Genomic DNA, 12,054 nt, shown 5'->3' with positions numbered 1-12,054 from the left:
TCTGATTCCTCTTCTGAACAGGATTACTCCATGCTTCCCTATGAGGGCTCTGATGCTGAAGAATCTATTCCTTCAGCCTCTCCTCCTGAGGATTATTCTTTTGGGGAAACCCTGCATACCACGAGGGAGCATTTCCACTGGGAGAGCCAAGATTATTCTGAATCTAAGAAAAGGCTTGGGGACTTTCTACTACTTCCTCAGCTCAGACCCCTTGCTATTCCACCTGTTCTAGACATTGTAGATGATGTATTTTCAGAGTCCGGCCTGTCCCCTGACTCTCTACCCCCTGCACCTGCTAAGGCAAACAGATAGTACAGGGTCCCGGATTCTCATAAATTTCTATATAAAAACCCCGCTGCTGACCCAGAAACTATATCTCAGGGTCCCAAAGGGGTCAAAGCTTTCACTGCAAAAAACCCTGTCCCCTCTGATAGGGATTCTAGGGCTCTAGACAGATGGGGGAAAAAAGTCTACACTTCTGCTACCCTGGCTGTAAGGGCTTTAAATTGTCAGTTTCATATGCTTAAATATCCGCAATATTTAATGTCACTGCTTAAACAGAAATTGTTGACAAATACTGAATGTTCAGAGAACAAGGAATTGCAGGATTTACTGCATGCAGCTGAACAAGTGGGAAAGCATACTTTGCAGTGTGGTTATGATTCACTGGAGGCCTCTTGCAGGGCTGCTGTTACAGGTTCTGTTATTAGAAGGCATGCTTGGTTAAAGGAGCAGAACCTGCCTGATCATGTTAAAGCAAAATTATTAGATGCACCATTACAGCATGATACTTTGGTACTAAAGCAGAAGAGGTGTTGAAAAAAATGGAGGATAAAGCAAACTCCATGCAGACAGTCAAGGATTTCTTACAGGTACAGCCACCCAGGTTTAGCAGGAACTGGCCTTCTAAAAATTGGTCCTTTCCAGTGTCAGACAGGCCAAGAAGAGGCAGATACAGGCGTCCCAGAGGCAGATCTCAGCCCCAAGGCTCATACAGGCCTAAACAATGGGGTGCTCCTACCTCCAAAAGCGGAGAAGACAAATCACAGCCTTACAGGAAACGGTCCCAATGACTTTCCTCTACCAGATCCAAGCACTTTTCTTTTGGGCCCCCTTAGAGGGAAAACTAGCACTTTTTTCATCAAATTGGCTAATGGTTACCCAAGACAAATGAGTCCTGGACATAGTGTCTCAAGGCTACAGGTTCCATTTTTCACACTCTACCAAGGTCAAAAGGTATGCCAGACCTGCCACACAATCAATGGGCAGAGGCACAAAAACAAATTACAGCCCTCATGGACATGAGGGCCATTCAGCAAGTACCACAACAAGAGTGGGGGCAAGGATTTTACTCCAGACATTTCCTAGTACCCAGAAAGGACAAAACCTGGAGACCAATACTGGACCTGTCTATACTAAATACGTTTCTGGAAGTTCCAAAATTCAAGATGTTGACTCCACAGCAGCTACTGCCCATGCTGGGCAAGAAGGCTTGGCTTGTAACTTTGGACCTAAAAGAGGCATACCTGCATGTCCCAATCAGACAATCTTGCAGAAGATACCTCAGATTCATAGCTGGCTCAATGCATTACCAATTCTCGGCACTGCCTTTGGCTTATCTACTGCACCCAAGGTCTTCACAAAATGCCTGGCACCAGTAATTGCTTTTTGCAGACAAAAAGGAATTCAAATATATCCCTACTTGGACAACTGCATAATTTCAAGCAGAGAACAAAGATATTCTTCTAAAGCATCTAGCGTTTGTAAAAAGATTACTAATTGGCCTAGGGTACACAGTAAATGAAAAGAAATCAAAACTAGTGCCCTCTCAAGAGATAACATTCCTGGGTGCAAGCTTAAATACAACTGCCCAGATGGCTTATCTCACGCCACACAAACAAAGGCATCTGACTACTTACTTCAAGAAATTGGCAACAAAAACCCACTTATCTGCAAGGAAAATCCTGCAGGCCTTGTGTTTCATGGCATCCTGCAGTCTACTAATTCCATATGCCAGACTGCATATGAGGAAACTACAATGGTATCTAAAAAGTGTTTGGACTCAGCATTGCCACAGCCTGGAGATAGTAATTGCACTCATTCCCTGCCTGCAACAGGAGTTTCGATGGTGGGCAGAAGCCTGTCACCACAACAAGGGTCTGCCATTCAGTCTACCCACAGCCAGACAGACACGGACAACGGATGCATCAGATTATGCCTGGGGGGCCCATATGGCAGGAAAATGTATTCAGGGCACATGGTCTGCAAACCAGATGCATCTTCACATCAATCAAAAAGACATGCTAGCTGTTCAAAATGCCCTGACAGCTTTCAAGGACCTGCTTCATCCAGGACAGTTACTGATAAAGACAGACAACACTACGGTCATGTGGTACATAAACAAGCAGGGAGGTACACATTCCTACCCCGTCTGCAGACAATCAATGACCTTATGGGACACAGCATTGGCTTTTCAAGTTCACCTGGAAGTACAATTCCTGCCAGGAAAAACAAATACTCTGGCAGGCGAACTAAGCAGAAACCTCATGGATCCCCACGAACGGAAACTGGATCCACAAGTCTTCAGCATGATAATAAGGAAATGGGGATGCCCAGACATAGATCTATTTGCCTCCCCTCACAACTGCCAATTGCAGAGATTTTGCACAGGGATTTATCACAAGCAAGCATGGAAAGTGGATGCCCTATCCTTCAGCTGGAAAAATCTAACAGCGTATGTCTTTCCTCCACTGCCTCTCCTTCCCAGGGTACTCCTAAAGGTCAGACAAGAGAAGCCAAAAGTGGTACTGATTGCACCGCACTGGCCACGCTAGCACTGGTACCCAATCCTAAAGAGCTTGTCTCAAGGACCACTTCTCACTTGCTGACCCAACAAAACAATCCGATCCTGCACAGCCAACTCAGGACCTTAAATCTGGCAGCATGGCGGATAATGTAGCCATTCAGAACACTCCTCTTTCAAAAGCTGTTTTGGATGTTATCTTGGAGGCCAGGAGGCCCAGTACCAGAAAATCATATGCAGAGAAATGGAAGAGATTCTGTGCTTGGAACCAGGAACAAGGCATTGACACGTGTGTACCAAATGTCCCTCAGATTTTGAGATGCTGAACAAAGGCCTTTCTTTCTCATCAGTTAAGATTCATGCTTCTGCCATTTCAGCCCTTTACAATGCGGAACCACCTATCTTTTCTCATCCTTTAAGGCAGTACCTCAGAGGGACCAAAAACATTAGGCCTCCAAGGAGAGCACCAGTTCCGGCCTGGGACCTCAATTATGTTTTGGAAAAACTCACACTGTCTCCTTTCGAGCCAGCATCAACAGCAGATATAAAATTCTTATCCTGGAAAACAGCTCTGCTCCTAGCAATAACCTCTGCAAGGCGAGTCTCGGAGTTACAAGCACTCATGGCTGTGGAACCTTGCATAATTTTTTATCCAGACAGGGTTTCTCTGAGGACAAACCCTACATTTATGCCTAAGGTGGTGTCCAGTGTGGCCCTCAACCAAACCATTTACTTGCCTACCTTTTATCCAAATCCACAGAACAAGGGTGAGAAAATTCTGCATTCTTTGGACATACACAGGCAGCTATGCTTCTACTTGGACAGAGCTAAAGCTTTCAGAAAGACTGAGCAACTTTTAGTGTCATATGCTGCGGATCACAAGGAAAGGCGATCTCAAAACAGTGCAAAATGAAATATCAGCAGGGAAAGACAGCAACCACCAATAAATAACGACCAACAAGTTTATTGACGCAAGCAAACTGCCATAAAATGTTTTCGTCAAAACAAACGTTTGACTTAATCAGCTATCTCAAAACAGATTATTTCTAAATGGATAGGCCATTGCATCCGTTTCTGCTATTCTCAACATGGCAAATCAGTGCCTAAGGGCATTAGGCCTCATTCCACCAGAGCAGCAGCCACTTCAGCAGCCTTCCTCAGGGGAGTACCAACCAAAGATATCTTAGAGGCTGCAACCTGGAGTTCAGTGCACACCTACCTTCACAAAGCACTACCACTTACCTCTTTACTCCAAGTCCAGAGCAGGCTTTGCCACTGCAGTCCTGCAGGGCCTCATAGCCTCTCCTAATCCTATTTAGCCCAGCCACCCATCCTCAGCTTTGGGATTCAACCCAAGAGTAATGACTGCAACAGTGAAACACGATGAACATAGTGCAGTTGTGTACCTACCATAAATGTAGATGTTCGAGTGTATTCACTGTTGCAGTCCAGGTTACCCACCCACCATCCCCTTTTCTTTGCTGGGTCTATCTGCACTTCTCTATCCTATACAACCTATTTGGTGTATTTGTTTGTAGATCAAGGAAATGTTATTTTTGTGCATGCATTTTTATTGGCATATTTTTCAGCCTACCAATTTGGGGGCACCTGACATCTGGGACAAGAAAAACCGAAGAAAGTGGTGTCGGCTGCATCTTTTATACCCCTGGCGCACTGACGTCAGGGAAGAGGCGACAGCAACCGACGCCGGACCTAGACTTAGGAATTCTGGCCGACTGAGGGTAGCCTGCCAGCAAGATAACCCAAGAGTAATGACTGCAACAGTGAATACACTCGAACATCTACATTTATGGTAGGTACACAACTGTACTTTCTAGTTTACTATGACATAATTATGCTTTACTAGTGCCCCCCCCCTTTCATTTCATTTAATAACACTGTTGAATTTATTTTATAGGATTCTAGTGGAATGACTCTGGTAATGCTTGCAGCAGCTAGTGGACAAGATGACATTCTTAGACTGTTAATAAAAAAAGGAGCAAAACTGAATGCCAGGCAAAAGACAGGAACCACTGCACTAATCCATGCTGCTGAAAAGGTGAAGTACCAGTTTTGCTGTGTTTTTTTTTCTTTTTCTTTTTGCTGTTTAAAAGCTCTCTTGATGGGTATTATGTTAAGCTACTGGACTATGATATTGACAAAGCAAAATGTCTAGCATGTCAAATTCTGAGTATGTGTACAGTTAAAGAAAATTTTGCAACGTTGGTCAAAGTGAGTTAAATATATAACCTTGGCTGTCTGTGCATGCTTTAAGATTTATAAAACAATTATTGCTAGGACTAGATCATTGGCAAAGTTGAAAACATAACATTTGTAAAATAACTAAATATTAATTAAAATGAAGTTCATAAAATTCATGGGTGTAGATATAGTTCTAGGTCCACTGTGGTTAGTGCAAGATAAAATGATGGATGTGAAACTTGAAGGGATTAAGATGAGGACCATATTACTAGGTACGACTCTGAGAATGCTAGAATGTTGTTCAAAAGTGCTGGTAATGTCATTTGTCATCACAGCCATACTGTGACATTGAAGGTTATGATCAGGACACTGAGTCTAACCAAGTTGTTAATGTGTATGACAACTTGATTCTCAAAGAAATTCACCTGGGGAGATGTTCTTCGTATTTCACTGTTGCAATCATTACATTTGGGTTATCTCTGCCAGGGTAGCCCTCGGCCGGCCCAAATATCAGAGGCTTAGTATTTCTGCATTGGTTGCTGTCGCTTCAGGACTGACGTCAGATCAGTAGTACAAAGTAAGGCAGCCGACGCCATTACATCAGTCTTTCTTACCGTGCGGTGCCCAAAGCAGGAGCAGATGTTCATCGTGCATACAGCTGCAGTCATAACAGATGGGTTTTCCTGCCGTCAGGCGGGTCCTCGGTCGGCCGAATTCCAAAGTCTAGGTCCGGCGTCGGATGTCGCTTCTTCCCTGACGTCAGTGCGACAGGGGTATAAAAGAACCAGCTGACGCCATTTTCTTCAGTCTTTCTTGCCGCGCGGTGCCCGAAGCAGAAGCAGTTCACAAGTGCCGGTCATCCAGCTCCTGAGATTACGAATATTTTTCAACCGAAGTCTTTTTGAAAGCTAAGTACCCCGTTGGGGAAACTTTTCTTGCCTCAGACCGATGTCAGACAAAGTTAATAATTACATTTCATGTGGGTAGCAAATACCGCCTAAGGATTTCCATTCCCTCTGCATTCCTTGCTTAGGCCCAGACCACGACGTCTCGGCCTGTCGTTTTTGTGCTACATTCAACAGACGCACTATTAAGCATCGGGTGGAGTTCGCCCAACACTATTTTGGCAAAAAGTTTAATTACATTATGTCGTCGGATAATCCGACTCCAGTTTTGAGTAAAAGACGCAAAGATAAGAACCGATATACGAGGTCCGCGACTTCTACCGACACCACGCTAAAGCCGACTACTGGTGCTCCGGTTCTCAGCGAGGCGCCTACGCAGCCCCTGACTACCGATGACACTTCATTAGCGGTGTCTTCTGTGCCCGAGGTCGCAGGCTCTTCGGCCCACACCCCGACTACAGATACCGAAGCCACTCTTGGCGGGGAAACTCAGAGTTTAGACAGGCCTGCCACCTCTCAAGGTGTCTTCAGGCCTTCTTCTTTTTCCATTAAGGCTTTCACTAAATCTAAAGCAGCCATGCATTCTAAGAGACAAGCTCCACAGGGCCCCTCTCAAGGCCCCATGCCTAAAAAGCAGATGCTCAGAATGGCTGAGGATTGGATTACTCTTATCAGGGGTTCTCAACCCCCCTCGGACAAAAGGCCCAGAGTGGAGGAAGAATACCCTTCCTCGGACCAGGCCTCCATTACTTCAGAACATATTGAAGACCAGGAACATTCATACTCCCCTTTTGAAGATTCTGATGCAGAGGAGTCCATTCCCTCTGTCTCCCCCCCCCTGAGGACTACTCTTTTGGGGAAACCTTGCATACCTTGAGGGAACACTTCCACTGGGAAGGCCAAGATTACTCAGACTCCAAGCAAAGGCTCAGGGATTTCCTCTTGCTCCCACAGCACAGGCCTCTGGCTATTCCTCCTGTCTTAGACATACTAGATGATGTGTATTCAGAGGCCAGCCTTAACCCAGATTCTTTACCTCCAGCTCCAGTCAAGCCTGACAGGTATTACCGGGTTCCTGATTCACACCAATTCCTATGCAAAAGCCATGCGGCTGACCCAGAAACTATTTCACAGGGTCCCAAGGGAATTAAGGCCTCCACTGCCAAAAATCCATTACCTTCAGAGAGAGATTCCAGAGCTTTAGAAAGGTGGGGGAAAAGGTATACACCTCGGCCACCTTAACCATGAGGGCATTAAACTGTCAGTTCTATGTTAAAGTATCAACAGTTTTTGTTATCTCAGTTGAAAAGCAAAATGTCACAACCTGAACAACCAGACTTGAAGGAGTTGCAGGATTTGTTGCATAGTGCAGAGCAAGTGGGTAAACATACCTTGCAATGTGGTTTTGATGCTTTAGAGGCCTCATGTAGAGCTGCTGTTACAGGATCAGTCATACGTAGACATGCTTGGCTCAAAGAGCAAACCTTACCAGATCATGTCAAAGCTAAACTACTAGATGCACCTCTTCAAAAAGATGTATTGTTTGGTGTTAAAGCTGAGGAGGTATTAAAGAAAATGGAGGAAAAGGCAAAATCAATGCAAACAGTGAAAGATTTCCTACAGGTACAACCTCCACGTTTCAGTAGAAATTGGCCTTCAAAAAATTGGTCCTTTCCAGCCATGGACAGACCTCAAAGAGGTAGATACAGGCGTCCGAGGGGTAGAGGGCAATCTCAAGGATCATTTAGAGGCAGACAATGGCAAGCACCTACACCAAGAGGTGGTGAGGATAGTTCACAGCCATTCAGAAAGCAGAACCAATGACTTTCCCCTTTGCATGCCAAGCAAGGCTCAATTGGCAGCACCTTTAGGTGGAAAACTGGCGTTATTTTCGAAAAATTGGCATATTGTCACAAAAGACAAATGGATCCTGGACATTATAGACAGAGGCTACAGATTCCACTTTCACACCCTTTCAAAAATGAGAGGCATGCCAAACCTGCCACACAATCAAAGGGCAGAGGCACAAAAACAAATTTCAGATCTCATGGACATGAAAGCTATTCAAGAGGTACCTGCACAAGAACAGGGTCAAGGTTTTTATTCCAGACTATTCCTGGTACCAAGGAAGGGCAAAGATTGGAGACCTATTTTGGACCTATCCATCCTAAACACATATTTACTCGTACCAAAATTCAAGATGCTCACATTACAGCAGCTTCTTCCCATGCTGGGCAAGGAGTCTTGGCTGGTAACATTGGACCTCAAGGAGGCATACCTGCATGTCCCAATCAGACAAGATTGCAGAAGATACCTCAGATTTCTTGCAGGTTCAACCCATTATCAATTCTCTGCATTGCCCTTTGGCTTATCTTCTGCGCCCAGAGTGTTCACGAAATGCCTGGCATCAGTAATTGCCTTCTGCAGACTTCAAGGGATACAAATATACCCATATTTGGATGACTGCCTGATCCAAGTGGACAGCAAACACATACTTCTGAAACATCTGGCGTTTGTAATAATGCTGTTGAATTCTCTGGGATACACAGTCAACAAAAAGAAATCAAGACTAATACCCTCTCAAACAATAATTTTCCTGGGTGCCAGCGTGAATACAAACACCCAGATGGCCTACCTCACGCCAGAGAAACAAGGGCAACTAACTCATTACTTCAGAAAACTGGCAACCTTCACCAGGCCGACTGCAAGGAAAATCCTGCAGGCTTTGGGATTCATGGCATCTTGCATCCTGCTAATCCCATGTGCAAAGCAGAATATGAGGAAACTTCAATGGTACCTAAAAAACTTTTGGTCTCAACACAGCCACAGTTTGGAAACAATTATACCACTGATTCCATGTCTTCAAAAGGAATTTCTGTGGTGGGCTCAAGCATGCCAAAGAAACATAGGTCTCCCATTCTGCAAGCCTCAAGCAAATCATCACAACAGACGCCTCGGACTACGCCTGGGGGGCGCACATGACAGATCGGTGTATTCAGGGCAAATGGTCCCAAAAAGAAAAGCACCTACACATCAATCAAAAGGAAATGCTAGCAGTAATAAATGCTATTATGGCTTTCAAAGACCTACTGCATCCAGGCCAGCTGTTGATAAGGACAGACAACACCACAGTGATGTGGTACATAAACAAACAGGGAGGAACCCATTCATACCCCCTATGCAGGCTAGCCATGTCTCTTTGGAAAATGGCTCTGGAATTACAAATCCAACTTCAAGCACAGTTCCTGCCAGGCAAGGAAAACACGCTGGCAGACAACCTAAGCAGAAATATGACAGATCCACACGAATGGAAGTTGCATCCTCAAGTTTTTACAAAGATAATTCAAGCATGGGAAGGCCAGACATAGATCTCTTTGCCACCCACAGCAATTACCAATTGACAAAATTCTGCTCAAGGACCTTTCATCCACAGGCCTGGAAAGTGGACGCACTCTCTTTGAGTTGGACAACAATGACAGTTTATGCCTTTCCACCGCTTCCTCAGCTGCCCAAAGTTCTATTAAAAGCCAGAGCAGACAGACCAAAGATGATTCTCATTGCTCCAGACTGGCCAAGACAACACTGGTACCCACTCCTGAGGAGCCTGACGCATTCCCCACCATGGATCCTGCCTCTAATGCCTCTTCTACTGACTCAGCACAACTTCAAAACTCTTCACAGTCAGCTGAAAACACTCAATCTAGCCGCATGGAGGATTCCTTAAATTCACAATAGACCCTACTCTCCAAGGAGGTGCAGGATTTCATTTTGGAGGCCAGAAGGCCTTCTACTAGAAAAGCCTACTCCGCAAAATGGAAACGGTTTTGTGCCTGGAATCAGAAAAAGGGTCAGAATCCTGAAATACTGAATTTACCTCAAATATTACAGTACCTAGCTGAGATGCTAAGCAGTGGACTTTCATTCTCCTCCATCAAAATCCATGCCTCAGCCATTTCTGCAGAATACAACACTGATCCTCCTTTATTCTCTCACCCTCTCTTAAGACAGTTCCTCAGAGGGGCTAAGAATATAAAACCCCCAAGGAAGCAACCAGTACCTGCTTGGGACCTCAATTTCATTCTAGAAAAACTGACCCTGCCTCCTTTTGAGCCAGCTGCTTCAACAGAACTGCAATATTTGTCATGGAAAACAGCCTTCCTTCTGGCTATCACCTCAGCACGCAGGGTTTTGGAACTACAAGCCCTCATGGCTGTGCAGCCTTTCATCATTTTCCATTAGGACAAAGTTTCCTTATGAACCAACCCTTCTTTTATGCCAAAGGTAGTATCCAGGGTAGCCTTGAATCAGGCTATCCACTTACCTACCTTTTACCCTAATCCACAAAACAAAGGGGAGAGACTGCTACATTCCTTGGACATTCACAGACAGCTCCGTTATTATTTGGACAGAACAAAGCCTTACAGAAAATCAGAGCAACTCTTTGTGTCCTATGCTACAGGTGCTCAAGGGAAGCCTATTTCAAAACAGACAATCTCAAAATGGATAGCCCACTGCATTCGCTTTTGTTACTCTTTTTATAGTAAAACTGTACCTACAGGCATCAGATCTCACTCCACAAGGGCCACAGCTACCTCTGCAGCTTTCCTCAGGGGGGTTCCTACCAAAGATATTTTGGAAGCAGCCACTTGGAGTTCTGTACATACTTTCTCCAAGCACTATCACCTACCATTATACTCCACACCTAGAGCGGGCTTTGCCACTGCAGTCTTGCAGGGCATCCTGGCTCCTCCTAGTTCCACTTAGTGCCTACCACCCCTTCTTTAGCTTTGGGATTCTACACATCTGTTAAGACTGCAGCTGTATGCACGATGAACATAGTACAGTTTTGTACCTACCATAAATGTAGATGTTCGAGTGCTAATACAGCTGCAGTCCAGGTTTCCCTCCCTCCTTCCCCTCTTGGGACAGGCCTAATTGCTAACACCTCCTCATACAACATGATTGGGGTATTCTTTTATGGTGTATTTGCTTGCAACTACTGTTTTTTGATTTTATTGCATTGCATTATTATATAAATTTATGTTTTGCCTTCCTTCTGGGGGCACCTGACATCTGGGGCAAGAAAAACTGAAGAAAATGGCGTTGGCTGGTTCTTTTATACTCCTGTCGCACTGACGTCAGGGAAGAAGCGACAACATCCGACGCCGGACCTAGACTTTGGAATTCGGCCGACCGAGGACCCGCCTGACGGCAGGAAAACCCATCTGTTATGACTGCAGCTGTATTAGCACTCGAACATCTTCATTTATGGCAGGTACAAAACTGTACTTTCGCAAGTGCCGGCCGACTCCTGAAATTTTCGTTTTCGAGTTTCAGAACTGAAGTCTTCAACTAAAAGCTAATTACCTTGTTGGGGAAACTTTTTCTTGCTCTAAACCGATGTCAGTAAAAGTAAATAGTTTCATTTCTTGTAGAAAGCAAATACCTCATAAAGATTTTCATTCGCACTGTATTTCTTGCGTAGGCCCTGACCATGACGTACCTCTGTCGGTTTTGTGCCTCATTTAAACCACAAACTATCCATCATAGGTATATTTGCGCTTCTAAATATTTTGGTGCTCGGTTCAGTTATACTGATATGTCTTCGGTAAGCCATCCAACTGCTGACATTTCAAAAAAATGCAAAGATATAGACAGAGACAGGCCGCCCAGTTCGCTGGTACTCAGTGAGGTGCTTTTGCAGCCCCCTGATACCCGCAACTTCAGATGTTCATCGTGTTTCACTGTTGCAGTCATGACTGTAGGGTTCTCCCCTGCCAGCAGGCAGCCCTCGGTCGGCCAGAATCCCAAAGTCTGGGTCCGGCGTCGGCTGTTGAACCATGCTCCCTGACGTCAGAGCGCCAGGAGTACAAAGCTGACAGCCGACGCCATCTTCTCCAGTCTTTCTTGCCATTTGGCGATAGCAGTTCGCAAGTGCCGGTCGGCTGACTCCTGACGAATTTTTCTGGTATACTTCCTGGCAGACAGTCTGAGCAGAAACCTTTTGGATCCACACGAGTGGATGCTGGACACCAAAATATTCAGGATGATAACAGCAGTCTGGGGATGTCCTCACATAGACCTCTTTGCATCCCATCTCAATCATCAACTACAGACTTTTTGCACCAGGACTTTCCACAGAGA

The 12,054-nt window shown here is 45.1% G+C and overlaps 1 protein-coding gene across 1 annotated transcript in view; it reads left to right on the top strand.

Annotated features, from left to right (window-relative positions):
- Positions 1 to 12,054, top strand: part of MPHOSPH8 (M-phase phosphoprotein 8) — a gene marked incomplete at its 3' end in the record, with an annotated part of 1,147,086 nt that overhangs the window by 448,996 nt on the left and 686,036 nt on the right. Inside the window, 1 exon segment of the mRNA XM_044072830.1 lies at positions 4,722 to 4,862. Within this exon segment, the coding sequence (XP_043928765.1) occupies positions 4,722 to 4,862 (141 nt within the window).

Source organism: Protopterus annectens, chromosome 5.part1 (assembly GCF_019279795.1).
Source record: "Protopterus annectens isolate FY-2018-M chromosome 5.part1, PAN1.0, whole genome shotgun sequence".
Classification (NCBI taxonomy): domain Eukaryota; kingdom Metazoa; phylum Chordata; order Ceratodontiformes; family Protopteridae; genus Protopterus; species Protopterus annectens.
This window is presented reverse-complemented; position numbering and strand designations above follow the sequence as displayed.